The sequence below is a fragment of the Cataglyphis hispanica genome, chromosome 1, assembly GCF_021464435.1.
Source record: "Cataglyphis hispanica isolate Lineage 1 chromosome 1, ULB_Chis1_1.0, whole genome shotgun sequence".
Classification (NCBI taxonomy): domain Eukaryota; kingdom Metazoa; phylum Arthropoda; class Insecta; order Hymenoptera; family Formicidae; genus Cataglyphis; species Cataglyphis hispanica.
Window position 1 is genome coordinate 14829889 of NC_065954.1, and position 19642 is coordinate 14849530.

A 19642-nucleotide genomic window follows, 5' to 3' on the forward strand; every position below is an offset into this window, starting at 1 on the left:
TTAAAAACCATGATAACGAATAATTAAAAATCACTGATTGCCTTTTTTATCAAAGTAACGAAGCTTCCATTTCAAATATTTCATATTTATATCGTTACTCTTACACAACTATATTATTTTTTTTAATTAAAAGAGAAAATATAAATACAAATAAAATTATTATTACGTCGGCTCAAAAAATAATTACAAAATATATTAAAAGAAAAAATTGGATAACTATACATCGAAGTAATTGGTTATTGTTTAAAAAAATCAATCGATTATTAAATTTTTTTAATTGCTTTACTTTTGTCATATACGCGTATACGCGTTATGAACCTAATGAATGGAACTTTCGAGAAATTTCAGGGCGCATTCGTTCGCAAAGTATTCGATCGCACGTGATCGATAACTGTATTAAGCCGAGCATAGTTTTCTCGTGCGTTTATTAATTAAATTACCACGCCTCTTAATAAATCGAGGGTTCGCCGGAGAATCGAAACGCGCACACACACACACACTTCTCTATCTCCCTTTCTCTTTGTCGATGATCCTTTTTCTTTCTTTCTAACGCAAGGCAATTAGAATGCTTGTCGTGATAGGAAAATATGCAGAGAAAAATGACGAATTAATGGAACATCCTTTCACACTTAAGCTATGTGCAATATAAAAATTCTCAACATTTAAATTAAAATTGAAATTCGATTATCTATAATCGCTTATATACATTTGTTTCAGTTTTTAACTTTGTATATTTTTTTCAGTGTTTGTTACAAAAAAAAATAATAATTATAAGAAATATATTTAAATTATATTGCAAGTTTATAGAATAATTTTTAGAAAATATTACTGAAGGATAACAAAGTATTAAAATTCATGTATAATGTTTGTAAAGAGAGATATTTCCAGGTAGTAGATAATAAATTATATATCTTTATCTTCGAGTTTTTTTTATGGCAGACACTGCAATATATTTGCCATTTCGTCCATTTCGGGGCAACGAGTAACGAGACAGAGGAATGCACTTACTTGGCGGTCCTATAAAAAATGGCGCAGCCGTCGACGTACTTGCGGTCGTTCTCCGCCATCGTTTTCGCGCGGGACTTGGGCGAGAATATGCCGTCGTAGCCGTCGTGCTTAAGCTCCGGCAAGAAGAAATTGTAGAATTGGTCCGTCTCGACCTCTTGCAGGCTGATGATATCCGCGGCGTAATGCCGTATCTCGTCGAGGATACCCTTCTTCCGATACTCCCAATCCAGCGCCCAGCTCGGACAATAGCCGTACATTTGTCGCGTCGCGTACTTGTCGCACAGCACGTTGTAACACATCACCGTAAATATGCCTGTAACACGCAACCGACAAAAACATAAATATAAATATTTATTTTTAATATTTTATCATTTCAAAATTTTTTCGCGTCTCAACTATTATTTTGCTCGCAGAATATTTCATTTTACTCCAGTCACGAAATCAAATGTGATTCCTTTTGAATTAAATTAAATTATTTCTTTTCCATCGCAAATAATGGAGGATTTTAAGTACTCTGTGAATCGACGCGTTCGTTTCTTTCGTAATCCTAATTTTGCGTATTCGTAAGCCATTCCACTTTCCTTTCTCTCTCTCTCTTGCTCTCTTTCTTTTTCCCATTTTCCGATTCTCTTCTTGTTCTACGAGCTGTAAACACGAGCAGATGGATACGTGTTGCTTTTGTTAGACACGCGCGCGTGTGAGCGGATGGATTCTCGCGGTCCGGAATAAGAGGATCAACATAAAGCGAGCGAGCTGTCTTGTCGCCCGGTTGTCTGCATAAATTTCCGACGTCTTTTCTCTCTCTCTCTCTCTCTCTCTCCTTTTGTCTCTTGTGATCTCGCGAGTTATCCGGCGCGTGTAGTATGATAATTAGAGCGCGCGAATGCGAATCATCAAATGCATACCGGTCGCATAACACGAAACGTCTTTTCTTATCATTCGAAACGTCTACGATTCAAATAACAGCTGTCTGTTTTCTACTTACGTTTCTCATCTTCCTTATGTGCATCAGAAAACTTCAATGCTCGCGGATTGATACGGTCTGTTATCAGAGTCAATCTTTTCGTTTGCAACATTAATAATGCGTGTTCGCGAAGGATGGTGAGATTTCGGGACGCTTCAATGCCCTTGAAAAACACACCTCGTTCCGATACGCTAGAACTAATTCAAAAATGGCTCGGGCGATAGACAATCGAGCTAAACCAATATAAATCAATGGTTCTATTATTACGAACGCGATTGCGAGAGGCAGAGAGAGAGAGAGAGAGAGAGAGAGAGTGTGTGTGTAAATAATTGAACCGCGGTATATCCCGCAATCCAATAACGCGTTCGCGTACTCTGCTACGTTAGTAACTCGAAGATATCGCAGTCGCTGTCGAGAGAGAGAAACGGTTAGGTAGGCATTACGGATTCGCCCCAAACCGTCGCTCCCAAAACGCCGTTAATCATTCAGCCGTACGCGAATCGGTCCCGTGCTGCCTTCGCAGCTCGATTCGAGAAGAGGATAAAGATAGAATGCTGTAGTATCGAAACACTGACATTTCGCTTTGCGCATTGTAAATAATGCGATACAACGTACACCTAATAATTTAACGTCAATTCAATGCTTAATGAGGTTGAAATCAAGGCTGTTTCAAATTTTTATTATCAACTACTATCACTGTAAAGCGAGATGTAAGACGTAAGATAACGCGCGAAATGTAAGACAACATTAATTATATATAGAAGTTGGGCGTTCCTGGGACGGCGCGAGAGCTTTTAATCTTTAATTATCTGTACCCGACGCGGACGCGGCGATAGAGTCGGTCGATAAGTCGATTTTTTTTTATTCCCGCGATAAATACGATCGTTAACGATCCGTCGATTCGTTTTCCTTCCCCCCCCGAGCCTCGTTCATTCTCGAAGGATTATTAACGCGACCATCTCGATGAGTCCTTCAGCATTCGCCGACTAAGTCGGCGATCGTCTTAACAGGGGATTATTCGGACTCGATCTTGCGTGAGATATGCGTCGGTAATGGACGCCCCGCCACAAGACCGACAAGATGGAGATAATGACGCATATATATATATATATATATCGGAGAAGTGGTCTTATCGCTTGCAAGACAACCGTGATAAGGAAGGTGACAGTACGCTCTTATTATATAGGTTTTTCTTTAATATTTTATCAAAGCTTTCTCTCGCAAATTTTAATATTCTTAAAAACACTTTATCATGGAATATTCTTCATCATGGGATATTAATTTCTCAAATATGTAGAACGTAAATTTACATAAAAATGTGACAATATAAATAATTAATTTAATGAAATTTTTTAAAAATGTACATTTATGTTCCTATTTTTTCTCTTTTTCCTCTTCCTCCCTTTTCTTTATTCTTTTTAATCTTAAGAAATATTTTCTAAATTTCTCGACGGTCTTAACGTTGTTATACGTTGTTTTATGATATTAAAGGTGAGTTTGTTTTTTTAGACATTTTAGCTCCGGCAAAACCACTTTGGAGAGGATTAGCTTAATCCGAGGTTTACCGGTCCAAACTGATAATGACCAAAGTTATCGAATAGTTATAGTACACATCGCTACGATCTATGACCATATCCCCGAGGTACCGAAACCTGATCACTTCTCCAAGTACGGCGCATTTATTGGTAACGAACTAAGTCAAACAAACCCAAGTTTCGCCAACCGATATTAATTATATATGTATACATATATATATCTACGCTTCTGCATCCGGCACGACAGTATTTACGGTACCGTCTGTTGGGATAAACGCTCTTAGCTATATTGTATCAAGAAATTAGTACACGCAATGTAGTAAATTTCTACAATATTTTCTTCCGTGCAATGAATCACTTATATTACACACTTTAAAGAAATATAACTTTTCCTTTTAATTATATAATTTAAATATTAATAATTTCAATAAAAACAATTTAATTTTGAAAAAATTTTTAATTGCGCACATAAATATTTTACCAACATTTTGATTTATCAGAGATATTGTTCTAATAAAATTTCCTGAAATTCCATTCATATATTCACTCTTAAGAGTTTCAATTTTCATTAACCACTTCGGAGGACGGTAATGAGGCGAACGTTCAACAGTTAACGAAACGACGCGACAACGATAGCAGTATTCGCGAAGTAGTGGCGAATGCGTTTGAGCAAACTTCGAGCCGGCGTGGTAAGATGTTCCGCAATATCGTAAAGTTTGACGAGCACGGTTTGCTCGAAGCATAGTCAGCGGCCAATCTGTTAATCACTTTAATCTGTGAAGTGTTTTAGTCGCTCGGAGGAATATACTCGGAAGGAACACTTCCCAAACTTGGACAGTCGGGCAAGTGACAAGTACAGACAGCAAACTCGTCGTGAATGCAATACAGTTACACATTGAACTTGGTAGAATAAAGACGCGCATAGCGTCTCAGCAAAAGAAGCTTTTAAGAGAAGCTAAAAAAAAAATCATTCGTAAACTGTAATCTTAATATTTGCGAGGAGAAGCTGATATTAATTAGGATTGTACAAGTCTTCAAGACAAGACAATATTCATAAAATATTGTATCGGTATGGAGAATTTTTGGAAACTTAAAATCTTGTCTTGGTCTTGAGTAAATCTTAAAAATCTTGTAAGGTCTTGTATTATCTTGCCTCGATTTTATTACAACAATTTTTATCTAATATTGAACAATTGTTTAAAATATTATTTTGTACATATAGTCTTTCTAATATATGTATAATAATTTAAAATAATTATTATTATTTATGTCATTTGTTAAATTTCCAAAATTATATATATAATACATATATATTTGTTATCTTTTTAAAAAGATAATTGTTTCATAAAGTATACATATTTTAGCTTTTTTTAAAATATATAAATCTATAATCTTGACAAGATCAATAATCTTGACAATTTTCTGATATTATATATAATTTCTGCTATTATTTTGATAACTAATTTAAAAAAAATCTTGTCTTGATCTTGTTTTGAATTTTGAGACAAGACAAAATAATATTAAGGCTAGTCTTTCTTGAGTGCACGGAAACAAGTATATAGTGGAGATGGTGGCGATGGTAGTCAATGGCAGCGTGTAAGCGATGGTCCATTCACCACTAGGCATCCTCTCTGAGGTCAACGATGCCGCGCCGAGCCGCGACCTGCCCCAAGAGTCGCCAAACCAGTCCGCGAGAGAGAAGATCTGAACAGGTTACCTAATTTACACACGCCAGAGAATTCGCCGCTCGCTCTCTCTCTCTCTCTCTCTCTCTCTCTCGCGTGCTGCGCGATCGTGCTTATACCGTGTGTACGACAAATAAGTTGAGATTGGACAATAATAAAGTTGGCAGACTGCTCATACATTGCCCTGTATTTTTAAGCAGTTGAAATATCTTTTTCATAAGGAATATAATATAATATAATACAGTTTTGAGTCAAATTGTCAAAGAATATCTATGCGTAGTTTCAACATTTGTTGATTTACAAAATATGCCCTTTCTAAAATTTGACTTACAAAGAGAAATTTTCTAATCCGGTTAACTTCACACAAAGATACCTGCGATAAATAAGCGACTTTGTGGTGCAACAAATTCGTGCAGCTGTACGCCGAAATAGTTGGCTCGTAAATCGGTATTACGGTGAATCTCCAGTTCGCAGAGCGCGAGATGGGATATTTCCAACGTAAAAATCTACCGCGAATAGTAGTTGGCCAACCCGTCGAAATTCAAGAGGCCGACCCAGTTTCCAGGCACGGAAGTATTCGCAGATCGAAATGTCGCGGTCGATCTTGGCGATTTTGCAAATGCATAAGCGCGGTATGCGTCATAGAAATGTAACGATATAAATTGACGGAAAAGGAGTTTGCCTCTCTCCAACGTACATTCGAACGAAAGTAGCGCATATTTCTGTGCAATACTGCGAGATATAAATGTATTTTTTTTTTTACAACACTCTTACGCTCTATGTTGCAGCGTAACGATATACGTTACGACTTCTCTCTTTTTCTCCATCTTTAAAAAAATATTTTTAGATTTTAATAGAAATTGTATAGCGTATACGTATTGTTTTGAGTTATAATGTAAATTAAATAATATTGAATAAAGTAATATCTATCAAAATTAATAATAATTTATCTATTAATTAACAATATTTATCAGTGTAAGTAAAAAGAAAGTTTTTTTACTAATTAAAATAAAGATATTATAACCTTTTTGCGAAATCCTATTTAAATTATTCACGTAAGCTTAATAAACGAGAAAAAATGATATTGACTATATGTAGGTGTGGCGTGTGTCTTGGAGTCTTCTGTGTCCTAGAATCTAAATAAATCTTCCGTCTGATTGATCGCTATTATTTTATTGTGCTTATCGTTGTGGATCGAGATAATCGCGGTAATCAAACGGCGATGATTCCACACGAGGCGAAAGTAATAGCCGGTCTGGCCATTTATTAACTAACAGTAATAAACACCATACATTCGTTCATATAACGCCACATGCGTCGATGCGACGATGACGGTAATAATCGCGACAAAAGCGGCAACGGCGATGATTACCTCGTGCGCACGCTGTGGCAATAATAATTTCTAATAAGAACATAATCGCGCACGTGCAAGAGCAGTTACAAGCATCGGAATGATAATGGCGCGTAATTGCTCCGTGTCCCGTAGAAACCGACCCGACTGTGTACGGGCCATCGTAATGAATATAGTTGTGAGGATCGTCGCGAGGTGCAAGAAGTAATTTGCACGAACCTGTCGGCTGCTACTATCAGGACCGGAATTACGTTAGCTCCTTGCCACGTGGGAGAATATTAGAAAGCGTCCTTCTAATCTAAATCCCTTTCGATAAGATTACTGGCGGAAAGAAAGGAAATGAATCAAAATAATTAATAATATCGTATAACGATAATTATATTATAAGTTGTTATCGCGAATGAATTTTTTAACAAGTTCAAAAAAAAAAAGTAATTCCTACATATGGCATTTAATTAAATATCCACGATCGAATAAATATCTATTTTCCGCTTGAAACAAAAGACGCATTGAGATTGCTATTCGATAATTAAAATCATTGTTTACATTCTGGCCGAATCCTGGACAGCATGGCATTGTCCAGTGCCATTTTACGAAGACATACATATGTACCGACCTATCACGGTGGAGATAATGCCGAATGTAATTCCGCGCATTCCGAAGCGTGCACGGGAAACGAGAATAATTCTCGGCCAGTCCCCCACGCGATATAACGGTGATGACGACGAGATCTATCCCGAACGCGCGTAACGTTCGCCGCACAGTCTAGTCGCTGCGATAATTACACCGATCTCGGAGAAATCGGTTTTAAGGGCATTCGTGTAATTCCTAAATTGCCGCATTCGTAAAACGATAACTCTCCGAATGCGGCGTGCATCGAGCAATTACGAGCCTGCAGCGGTAAATTGTACTAGAAAGCACGCAGAAAGGTAGAGAGAGAGAGGGAGGGGAAGGTTGTGAATTTCTCTCTTCCTCCTGGAGTAATATTCTCATATAAATGGCACGGTATGTAATATTAGATTCCGACCGTTTACTTAATCCGATGCGTCTTTACCGAGTATACCGAATTTCCCGAAGAATAATATATATGGTATGCGTTGTGAAGCACGATGGTATACATTTTACAAATTTCATGTTACATTCTCTTTGACAAAAAAATTTAAGTAATCAGCTAATTATAAAAATACTTAGTAACTTAGTAAAAGATCATTCATCAAATTGATTTTTTTGTATATAACTATTCTGCATTAATTATCTCATTATAATTGATGTCTAATAATTGTTTGCTACTTACATTAATTATATATATTATAAAAAAATGTAACTGTCACTTTTACATCTTCATAACAAGTTGTTTTTCAAACAAAACTTTAATCTTTATTCTGATTTAAAGCATTTGGCTATTTTTATTTTGATTGAAATAATGTTATTGTATCTTTTACCTACAGAAAAAGATTACATATAGTGTATTTCTAAATTTTTAATTCCATGAGAAGATTATCTTTATTTTCTCCGAAAAATGCATTTCTATTGTTGATTGCCGCAATTTATGATACACTTTATAGGTGCGATTTGCTAGAAGAAATTATGGCGAAAGCATTTTAGACGATTGTAATTTACTCAGAATTTAATGGCCCCTTTGGAACAAAGTGTAGTATTTTCAGATAAAAGCCAGCCACTCTAATTTATTTGCCAGTTTGAGCATAATGTTGTCTCTAAATATTGACAAATCACTAGTTATTGCATACACCCACATATAATCGAGATATAATAATCTGATAGCTAGAAGCAATTATTACATATGATAATTGCATTACCAACACTCGTATTAATTACGATTATCGTCTAATTATCTCAAATCAAAACGGACAAGCCTTATTACCCGTATTACAGAAAAGTATAAGAATGCAAGTCAAATTATTTGACACATTTACATGATTATAATGAGAAAAATGAATTCTTAAAATGCCAAACGAACTAAAACACTATTTCAATTTTCTAAAATAAAAAAAAAAAAAAAAAATCGAATGAAACATATTATATAGTAATAAAACCGAACTTACTAAAGAACCAAACAAATATACCATACGCATCTGCATACGCGTCTACAAACGGTATAACTAATCAACGACCGTCGTAAGTATAATGGGCTCTCTCGTAAATAATGAATAGCGTAAACCGTAGTGAAATGATTTATCGCGTCCAGCGCGAGCCGACAATGGCTTCCTTTTGGACGGCAGCACCGACCGAACAGCCGTTTGTACCTCTCCCCGCGTTATGTGTGCGCGCGCGCTTTCTCTCTCTCTCTCTCTCTCTCTTTCATCCTTCCTGCTACTACGACCGCTGCCGTCGCGTCGTGCCGGTGTCGCGCAATAAATCTGTCCAGATGGTGCGGTATATAGCCGTCGGCGGCGGGATGCTGCGCGACGCAACACGGACGCTACGGGGCTGCGAGACTCGTCGTCGGCGTTGACCGATGGTCAAGATACCCTCCCGTATCCCGCCTAGACGAAGTACGTTAAGACGAATTTACGCGGCTCGTCGCGAATAAGCGCATCGCCATTCGAAAACTTGGGATGATGAAGCGCGTATGCACAGATGCACGCGCATAGAGTTTTTCTGATTTTTCTGATTTTCTTTTTTTTCTTTACAGAATGTCTACTCAAATCTTGTAAAAATAATTCCGGAGAATTTCCTGATCTTCCAGGTATTTTTATTCATTCCAGCTAAAGAGAATATTTTAATGATTTTTTGATATGATTTCCTAAAATAAGATATTTTTTTATTGTACGCATTTTCTAGTGCCTTTCACTAATATAAAGAAAAAAACACAAAGCCAATTAAGTTTCAATGCTAGATTTAGCTAATGTATCGAAAAGAATTGATAGCTTTTAGGAGGAGATAAATTTTTAATTTTTATAACATTTTGATTTTTTAAATATGAAAAATTAAAAAATATATACTGTATATTCAATATTCTGTTACTAGACAGTGAATATCAACAGAGAGATATACATGTATATTTTATAATAAGCACGTAATTCACAACTTGGCTTATCGGCGGATTACAAATTATTTACAATATAAAAGCAAAATTATTAAAGAGAGAATTTTTTTTTAATTCCCTGAATCCTAATAAAATTTCATAAAAATTTGATTTCTTCAGGTACAGAAAAATTCTCTGAGGATATTTGAGGTTTTCCATATTTTTCCAGGGAGTAGACATCCTGTTTTAGTAAATTTGATTGTTACATTACAAGTATTTTTTTTTTTCTTAGAAGATAGCATATGATTTAGATGACATAAGATTAAAAAAAATACTAATAATTTTAAAAACAAAGTCCATTATTTTCGTCACACATATCTTTGATGATTCTGGATTTATGGCAGATGAAAAATCTTCAGACAGAAAGTATCAAGATTAATTTAAAAAAAACTTGAATTTGACGCAAGTACCTTTATCGTCATTTTCACAGAAATGATCGAACTGACGATATTGACAAGAGTATAAAATTAATAATCCTTTTTATTGCGCATAAAGAGTGTTTTATTTCGAACGTACTCGTGGGAACGATCTCGCTAATTCAACGGGGCAAGTGTATTATGACTTCAAGTACAAGCATAAATGCGAGGCGTAAATGCGTTTCGGCGTCAAGCTTAAGTAACGATCCGAGTAACGGCGTAGCTTCATATCGCGAAGGAGAAGGTGGCCTTTAGTGCGTCAATTTATTACGCCGAGCGGCGTAAAACGCAATTTGTTTTACAGGGTATATGCATGCATTCGCCATATGTATATTTTGACTCAACGTGCGCGATTGTCACAGCGGTACATTAGTCACTATCAGCCGTAGTTTCTCCATAGATCATCACGCGTTCGCCCGTTATCTCTCAGTGATGTAACACGTGCGCGTGTGTACACCTTGTAATAATAAACACTACGCATTGATTTAGCGCGCACGATTCGCGCATTCTAATAAGTGCCGATGACGTGAACGCTCGTGCGCTAATGAAAGGTTTACATCACGCGTTATAGTATGATTGCAAAGGAGAAACTAATTGTAAGTGCGTCTAGATCTACTATTGAGATTTCTGTAAAAGGAAAGGTCGTTCTGCAACGTGATGTAATTATAAAGGAATTAATTCATCGTGTGAAAAATTGCGCGTGAGAAAATCATGTGGAATTTCATTCCCGTATCTGATAAACATACTTATTAATAGATTAGCAGTAGTAAGCAAAGAATATATTTTATTAATTTTCTTTGTAAAATGTAAAAATAAAAATCCATCACTTACATGTTGGTCTCGTTCTGTTGGGCCTTGTCAACGGAATCCACGGTCTTTGGGGAGGATGATTTGCCGTAACTGCAAAATATAAATGAATGATGATTTAACAACTTTCTCTCTGCACAAAATTTTATAAATACTAAATTATGTAAATGTTCAGCTTCATATAAATTTATATATTCTCATATTTCATTATCTAATTTATCTGGAAAGTTTACATTTCTTATTCTAAGTTTTTACAAAATTTTCTCAAAAATATGACCTTTGGACTTATGTTCCTCCACGTCTCAGATAAAGTAATATTACATCCAAGAATAGTCTAATCATGCAACGATGCCCTTAATCAGATGACGTCGCTGAAGCGAGACAGCGAAGATCGCGCTGTGACCGCGGTTATTATAATTGCCAGGAGCGAGGAGGAAGATCGCGCGTTCATTAAACTAGTTCATTACACCTGCGTCGTCTAATGGCGCTCTTACGGGAAGCCATGCGCGCGGTCCGATAATTAAATCGTTCAACCAAATGTCACTTGCACGGGCCCTCCGGGCTATTAACAGGGTATAGGGCCAAGAAGTACGCGCGCGTGAAACGCGAGGAAAGAAAACGCGCCGCGCGTCGCATCGTCTGCACGTGACAGCTAGATTATACAGCGGTGTGTCCTCGTGGCTTCGTTTGGCCACTTATCTTCGAGACTAATGGAAGATAACTTCGGAAGAAGCGCCGAATTCATCAAACGTTATTAAGTTCTGACGGTAGAACGTAGCTACCTAAAAATGACCAGACATGACGATATAATATATTTAAATATTAAAAAACGCCACGAGGGTTTTTCGGAGCGGAACGTGTTACCCTGACGTCGATAATTTTGTCGTCCCTCTTTGTCAGCGAGTCAGTTTTTAACGACATTTTTTCGCGACACACACCGCAAATGAGGAAGAGATACGTGATATTGTGGTCTTCCGGCTGACTGAGTCGTGCGGTTAAGAATCCTGTCTTAGCCTTTAGCGGTTAGCATAAGAGTGCCGTGGTTGTGCAAAAAATGCTCTACAAAGTTTCCGCGAGTAAAACTTGGCGTTACTTTCGTTATCGGTCTTTGAATCGATATTTCTGCAATTACGATACTTATCGCGCACTCTTCTTCTCGTCTGATGATTCTTGGCGTGGAATAGTAAAGGACACGTGTTAAGCCGAGGTTTAATAATAAGAGAAATAGGTCAACCTGTCGGACGTTCATGTTCGGCATTCACGAGATGCCCTCTGAAATATCCTCCAAGTTTCAAGAATAATCTCGTTGTTTCAAGACTCTACGGGAGAGTTATTTACGGCGCGGGGGAAGTTTCGCAATCTATTCGGTGGTCGTGCACGAATCTTCCCGAGAGGCGAGAGATCTCTCGCCGATATTTCACCGAAAATCCGCTCGCAAATAACTTTCGCGGCTTTCTATCTTTTTTCCATTAAAATGGAATTATCTACCGATACAGTTGCCGTCGTGTTGTTAATAATATTCAATAGTAAATATACATGTATTTTTCAAGTAAAAACAAATCGATCATAAAATGAAAAGAAGGTAAACAAGAATAAGAAATACAATAAATAATAAAAAAATAAACATAGTAATAACATGAGAATATAAATATGACAAAAAGAAGGATTCCTGTAATATATATATATGTGTGTGTGTTGTGTGTGTGTGTGTGTGTGTGTGTGTGTGTGTGTGTGTGTGTGTGTGTGTGTTGTGTGTGTGTGTGTGTGTGTGTGTGTGTGTGTGTGTGTGAGGACATGTAGAGTACATGTAATATGTGCCATGATGTGTTGCATATATAATAATGTAATAACATGTTTTCCGAATGCAGCGAGGCGTGCGCAATTTGCAGTCACTTTCCGCTGATTATCATCATTAAGTTGCCGTATTATCTCGCGTGTGCGCGTGGATGATCAGTTCAATCGCGCCGCGCCGTCCATCGAGATTAATCCGACGCTTTTCGAAGCTCGTAACACGTCGCGTTACAATCATGCGTGCCAATCACAGCGCTGCTGCCGCGGGCACGAAGGGATTAATCGGACGGGAATAACTCGCGCGCGATGGCGTTGAATGCGCGCAAAAACAACAAATCGAACGTTCCCGTCATTCTCGCCAAAGCTTCTATAAAGCTATCAATGGAAGCTGGGAATTTTCGAGCGTTGTCAAATGTCAATAAAACGTTTACCTTTAAGTTTCAATTACTGTGAACTAAGTCAGATCTCAAGGATCTCTATTTGTGGTAGGAAGGAAGAATTTATGCTTCTTTTTTTTTACCGTTTCTTCAATATTTTCATAATTTCATGTCTGACTATTTCTTTTTTTATTCATTATAATAAAGTGCGCTTTTTTTTGGAATCGATATTACTGTGTTTAACACCTCGGGAGAAAAAGAACGTCCGGATATGTACCTTCCTCCTTTCCCCCGCGAGATTTTCCATTCACAGTTGCCTCGTTTCGGGCAAGCTTGTCATTATCCGCGCAATATTTCGCGCTCGGCGATAAGGGCGCTCGAGAGATCATCGTATCGGCGTATCGATCAATCCCGATAAAATATCTGCCCTACGGGAGCAGAAAGAGATGGCGATACGTCGCTAGCGTCGAAGATCCTCGGCGAGTCTCGGCCTATCTCGATGCGAAGGAAACCGGGATAGGAAAAGAGGGAGACGAATGTCGGAAGGGAGGAAGAGAGGTCGTAGAATTGAAACTGAGAATTCTATTTCGCTCCCTCGGGAGCCGCAGGCGAGAAGATAGAGATAGCGCCCCCGGGAGCATCCGCGACGGATAATATAGGCGACAAGCAAGAGAGACAGAGATAGAGAAAAAAGACAGAGAGAGAGAGAAAGAGAGAGAGAGAGGGAAAGAGAAAATAGTGTGCGTGATATGCGAAGGGTTGTATTTTACATCGCGGTTGACATCGCGGCAATTTATTCGACGTTGTATTTCTAGCTTCAATGAATTTAAATGCCTAAGCTTAGACAAGAGAGTCACAGTAACTCAAAGTGTTCACTCCTAAACATAAAATGAGCTTAAGTGTCTTATACAGATATATATTTTTTTTAATTTATCCATCGAAAAAATCGCATTTTCTAATTAATTATTAAAAATGTGTATATATATATAGAATATATATAAATAGAAACCGTGACTGTAATATTCAATAGATTTTCAACGGCTGCTCTCCTAAACATATAATTTGAGCATAAGCCTGTTAAAATATAAATTACAACACGAGTGTATACTTAAAGTTAAGCCGTCAACCTCCAAAGATTGTGAGATTATGCAATTATGTATACGTATATTAATTTTCACAATAAATTCTTGACGGCTGCAATAATCGTAAGCTGCTTACAATATAAATTATGAGATGAGCGCCTATTTTATTCTATTTAAAGCCGGTCCACATCACAGTTTAAGAAAAGATAAGATAAAAGACAAGTATACTATATCTGTTGACATATGAGTGTAATACACTTGGAGAGATATGAGAATACATTAGTAATTATAATCTCCTCTTGATTGACGCGTCAACTTTCTTTATCGTATCAAATCTTTTCGCGAAACATAGGAATGTCACGCGAGCATTCAGGAAAGAAAGAGAGAGTGAACGACACACGCGATTATAACGTGCGTATACATATATGTGCGGAAACAATTACGCGTGAGTCGTCCGTCGTCCGCATTCCGTGAGGTCTTACAAACCCAATTAAGATCTCCCGTCGAGACGCGTCCGATACATACATACGAGACGGCCCTCGTAATTTCCCGGTACAACGTGTTCGAGCTTCTTCACTTCGTGCTCGTTTATCGCGCATCGCGAGCTCGTCACTCTCTTTCTCTCTTACGAGCTTGAGCGCTCGTTTTCCTGGAATCTTCATTCCGCCATGGGAAACTATTCTTCAACTAGTTCGCTTTAAATTATCATTACCGTTGTTATTAATGTTAATCATTAACGTCCCGCGAATTGAGACATTTCGCTTTCGTCAATTGACGTATCAATTAAGTGACGTTTCTGAAATGATAAAAGCGAACAGATGTATTTATTATGTATGTATTAAAAAAAAAAATTATAAAAGTAGAGACATTTTTAATATATTTCTAATTTAGATTTGAGATTTAATAAGAAAATTTCAGATAATTTAAGTAAAGTTACGTACACACGTGACAAGTTTATTTAATTTTATTGTTGATTTGTTTTTTTCGAGTATTTGATAATACTTGGTAAGAGTTTTTTCTCTCTACATTTCTCGAATATATAACATGATATAAATTAATATAATAAATAAAATATAATCATTTAATGCTGCTAAATTCTATTTGTCTAAAAAATTTTCATTTTATTTTTCTCAAGAAATAGCAGTGTATAAAATAACTTGAATAAGAATTGAACAAAGATTCATTACTTTGACATTTATTCTTGCGAGAAAAAGCTTATTTTAATAAAGTAGATTTTAATTTTATTTAAAATCCATTTTTAATTTTCTTCTCTCTCTCTCTCTCTCTCTCTCTAGTCACTCTCCTAAAATGTACTTTCATATATTAGAATCTCCTTAATAGCCTGCAAAGCAGGTCACGGCCTCGTGTGTCTTTAATCTAGAAATTGCTTCATCATGACGCTTTTTATCAAGTCTGTAAAATTGTATAATCAGAGTGAAAATAAAGAAAAGTCGGCAGAGATAAGAGGGAGAGGTAAATTTGCACGCTATTATATTTCATTCTTTCTTTCTTTGTATTATCAGAATTATAATTTTCTTAACGAAATAATCGCTGTCACTGAAATTTAGGTTTCCTCGATTACGATATTAATTAATTTGACATGGTTCGACCGAGCTACGAGAAAAAATTAATGTAATTACGACAGGATTTATTATCCGGCACGAAAGAATCGAAGTCTTAATAATTCAACGCAGAGAAAATCGATATTTTTATTTAACCTAAATTGTACACAGATCTTAAATTAAATGAGAGTTGACTTTATGATCTATTTACATTATTGGAATCTAATTTGCAAAATTCTCTCGGTTTTCAATTGTAACTGAAAAATCATCAGTGAGGAAATCATCAATTTTGAAGAAAATCCAACGTTAACAATCTTTTTATCAAGTGATAAAAAAATATGGAAAACATTTTAATATCGGATGTATATCGAAGTATTCTACTTTAATAGTTTCGCGGTGGTCTCTTCAGCCATAATCGATTATAACAAATTGACAGCGTTCGTTAATCATAAATTCAATTAGATATTTTAATCGCAGTGAATGACTCGATCGCGATGTTATTTCTACGTATAATTACCGCGCATAAATATCTTTCGCCGAGTCAGGGGGAGAAAATGATCGGAACACATCTTTCTTGAAGTCTATACAAAGTAAGGACTCACGAATATGAATCAATGAGAGGAAGCTATCGACGTGTGCATCCTGCGATATGTCCGTGCTTAATTCCCATCTGACTGCACTGACAATTTCGCGGTATGCTGATCGCACGTAATTACGCGCTGTCTACCTTATTAAAGGGTTCGCATCGTTGCTGCGAAGGAAACGAATGGCTCTGTATCGGTGAAAATTGTTGTTACGATCAGTAGCGCGATTATAATCGTAGTGAAATTGACATCTATGAAGAAATTTAAAGACAATATTTGTCAGTTTTCATATAATTAATAATTTTCCAATTACTTATATTTTTATGATCTTCCTATTTTATAATAATTTTTTAATTATTTATTTTTAGAGAAAAAGAAGTTAATTTATAAATATGACTTTTATCGAGCAGACTTTTCTTTATTACAAAATTATTAAATTTTACCAAAGAACTCTTTCTATAAAATTAAAAAAATTGTAATTTTTTTAAATAAAATTAAAATATTTTATGAAAAAAAAAAAATTATAAAACTTCTAAACTTTTGCGTAATATTTATATTGTTAATTGTATGTGATATATTATTTTTACTGCACTATTATATGGTATTTTTACATATGTATAATATATAAATGCGTGTGTGTTCACACTGTGTGTTGCTAATATATCTTCGAAAGAAAGAAATTTTGCTACGTTTGTATCTCGGGCGAAAATGCGCGAGCTGGTTACAATTCTAGTTACGGCTCTGTGAAATATCAGAATTAATATAAACGCGAGCACGGAAGACCTCGGTACGATAAATTATATCGCGTGTAGGCCAATAAACTTTAATTGCTTGTCGATTAAAATACGGGTTTGCTTTTTGCCGACGGTAATTACTGGCTCGACAATAATATGTGGCACGCACTCGGCGGACATCGGAGCAGTGGCTAGGAATGGAATATATTCCCGTTTGCGATAAATAGACAGACGGAAGCGTTCTCTCGCGGTACGGATGTGTCTCTCGCTCGTGTTACAAACGACCCCTGACAAATCGCGATAAGAGTTACCCCGGCGGCCTCGATAAAACGCGCTGAATTGTTATCGAATAGCGGATTAAATACCGGACGCGAGAGCCGAACGTTCGCATTTGTTGCACCGTACTCTTGTGTGCATCGTACTCTTGTGTGCAACGGCTCTTTCTCTTTTTACACATGACAATTTTCTTTTAATTTTTCGAGATTTTATTTTCTTTTTTTCTCGAAATAAAAAATTTTTTACGATCAAAATATGTTATAAAAGTGTGACGGAAATATTTTAATTCAGTGTTTCTCAACCTCGTCTCCTCGTTGAATTCATCCAAGTTTTATTTATTTTTGTAGCCTTTCACAATAAAAAAAAATTTAAATAGTCCATTAAAACATATATTATGGCTTTTAACACTTCGCAGAACTGTCACGTGATACTTTAAAGTATCACATGTCTCTTCGTTCAGAATTGTTGTAATCGATATATAGATATAATATAGTTTCAAAGTTTTTTGTTATCACGATCCGCGATATCAGGATAACGAAGCTTCTTTCTTTTCTCAATCAAGGTGCAAACAATAATCAGCCAACTTATTGCCGGTTAGCGGCTAAGCAGAAAAGTTTTCGATTAAGGATAAAACGGTTTTTCCTCCCGCCGGAATAAACTAAGTTACTACTTACTTTTAAAGTGAGCGAATACTTTTTCCGCTTTTTCTTTTCTTAATCGATTTTACTTCGTGAATCGTCACAATCGGCAAGAAATATGAATTGTAAATAAATGAAAAATTTTATATGTAAATGTAATATTTATATTACCAATAAAAATCTTTACATTTTGCATTTAAATGTTTCAAACTTTCCAAATGATCGAAAAATGTATGTCATTTTGTTTTTATATATTAACAATCGGTAAAAATATGAGAACATAATCGTAAATTTCATTTATATTATTTCATATTGTGATATTTTAAAAAATAAAAATTTTTATTTTTTGCGGTACCGGGAATAAAAACAATTACACCCCAAATTAAAATCAAGAATTAAAATATAGTAAAAATAGAACTTACAACAATGATATAATAATGATTAATAAAATTCCATAAAACTATATCTCTCTATGAAGCAAATTTTTGCAATACTTCTCTTCAAAGCTTCTATCGTAATTATAACTGCAACGTCTTTTAATACTCTTTTTTGAGGCGATAATAATTAATAGCGATAATGGAAGGCTTCGATGGAACGGATTGATCGTGAGAAGCATGAAAAATGTGCGCTGTATCGTTCGCTTCATTTTTTTTTTTCTCTTTAACTCTCGGGGAAGGTGGCAAAGAGGCTCCCGTCGAGTGAAAACGATGTCACTGGCGTTTTCCGCCTTCATACTTTACATATACATTATCCTTCATCAAGCGATCAGTTTAAAGATACACCGTACATAGATAGGATACATCAATATTGAATCTCACAGTTTTGGCTTTCGACGTAAGTCACATTTGCCAGGATTTTGAGAAGTAACAGACAAATAGTTCCGAGCATCACTATTCTTCGTTTATTTATTCCCTCTTCCCCTGTTACGCTCTCTTTACTTTTTGTATCAAATACTCGGTACGAAGGCGTGTGTGAAGCTCCGTATTTATGAGATTACTCTCGAAAGGGTCGATCCATTTTCAGAACGTGCCACGCGGCATACCGGAGCACCTTATTATCTGAAAATCCAGGATAGGGAAGAGTACTCTTTCCGGTTATATAGACGTGCTTTTTCATCGATCTCCCTTCCCCTTTATCCTTCTTTGATCCGATCGAATACGTGCCGCTGGTAGCGCACGCTGATGGAGGTTATAGGCGAACATTTAAATTCGACGCAGCGAAATCGCAATAATGCGCAATTTGCAACTTTTTCGTATGTAATCTTATGAGTGGACAATTTGAAAATCTAAAATGTAAAAATGTAAATTTGTGAGAAGAGAAAGAACTCGACTGAAGACATTACAATATCATAATCGACGAGCCATTTCAAACAATATCTAGTGTTCCATTCATACTTTATTATCTTTTTTATTCTTAGATTTATATCTAGATATAATGCATAATAAGATTTATAACGGCATTTAAATTTCCGGTGCAAAAAACTATTTTTCTCACTCTGCTTTATGATATAATATCTAAAGCGATGAAACCGTTTTAGATCATTTTCGGCTGCAGTAAATTACTCCACTCATCGTTAGAAACGAGCTTTAGAATTGATTCTCGGAAAAAGGGCGTGTTTCAGAAGGATAATAATCGGAAATCAAACGGAAAACGTGAACCGGACACGGACTACTCGGCGATTCGGCGATCGTCGATTCGATTGAACGATTTCTTTATGTCGCCAGACGAACTCCTTCGTCGGGACCAGATATTTCAAAAGCCTATTTCGCAAACTTTGGTTGGAATG

At 36.2% G+C, this 19642-nt stretch overlaps 1 protein-coding gene across 2 annotated transcripts in view; it reads right to left on the reverse strand.

Moving 5' to 3' along the window:
- Nucleotides 1-19642, reverse strand: part of LOC126848607 (CCR4-NOT transcription complex subunit 6-like) — a 482736-nt gene that overhangs the window by 15117 nt on the left and 447977 nt on the right. For both annotated transcript variants that reach the window (XM_050589613.1, XM_050589622.1), the window contains exons 4-5: nt 10837-10905; nt 1009-1321 (exon numbers count right to left, since the gene is read on the reverse strand). In XM_050589613.1, coding sequence (XP_050445570.1) covers nt 1009-1321; nt 10837-10905 — 382 coding nt within the window. The remainder of the gene's footprint in view (nt 1-1008; nt 1322-10836; nt 10906-19642) is intronic.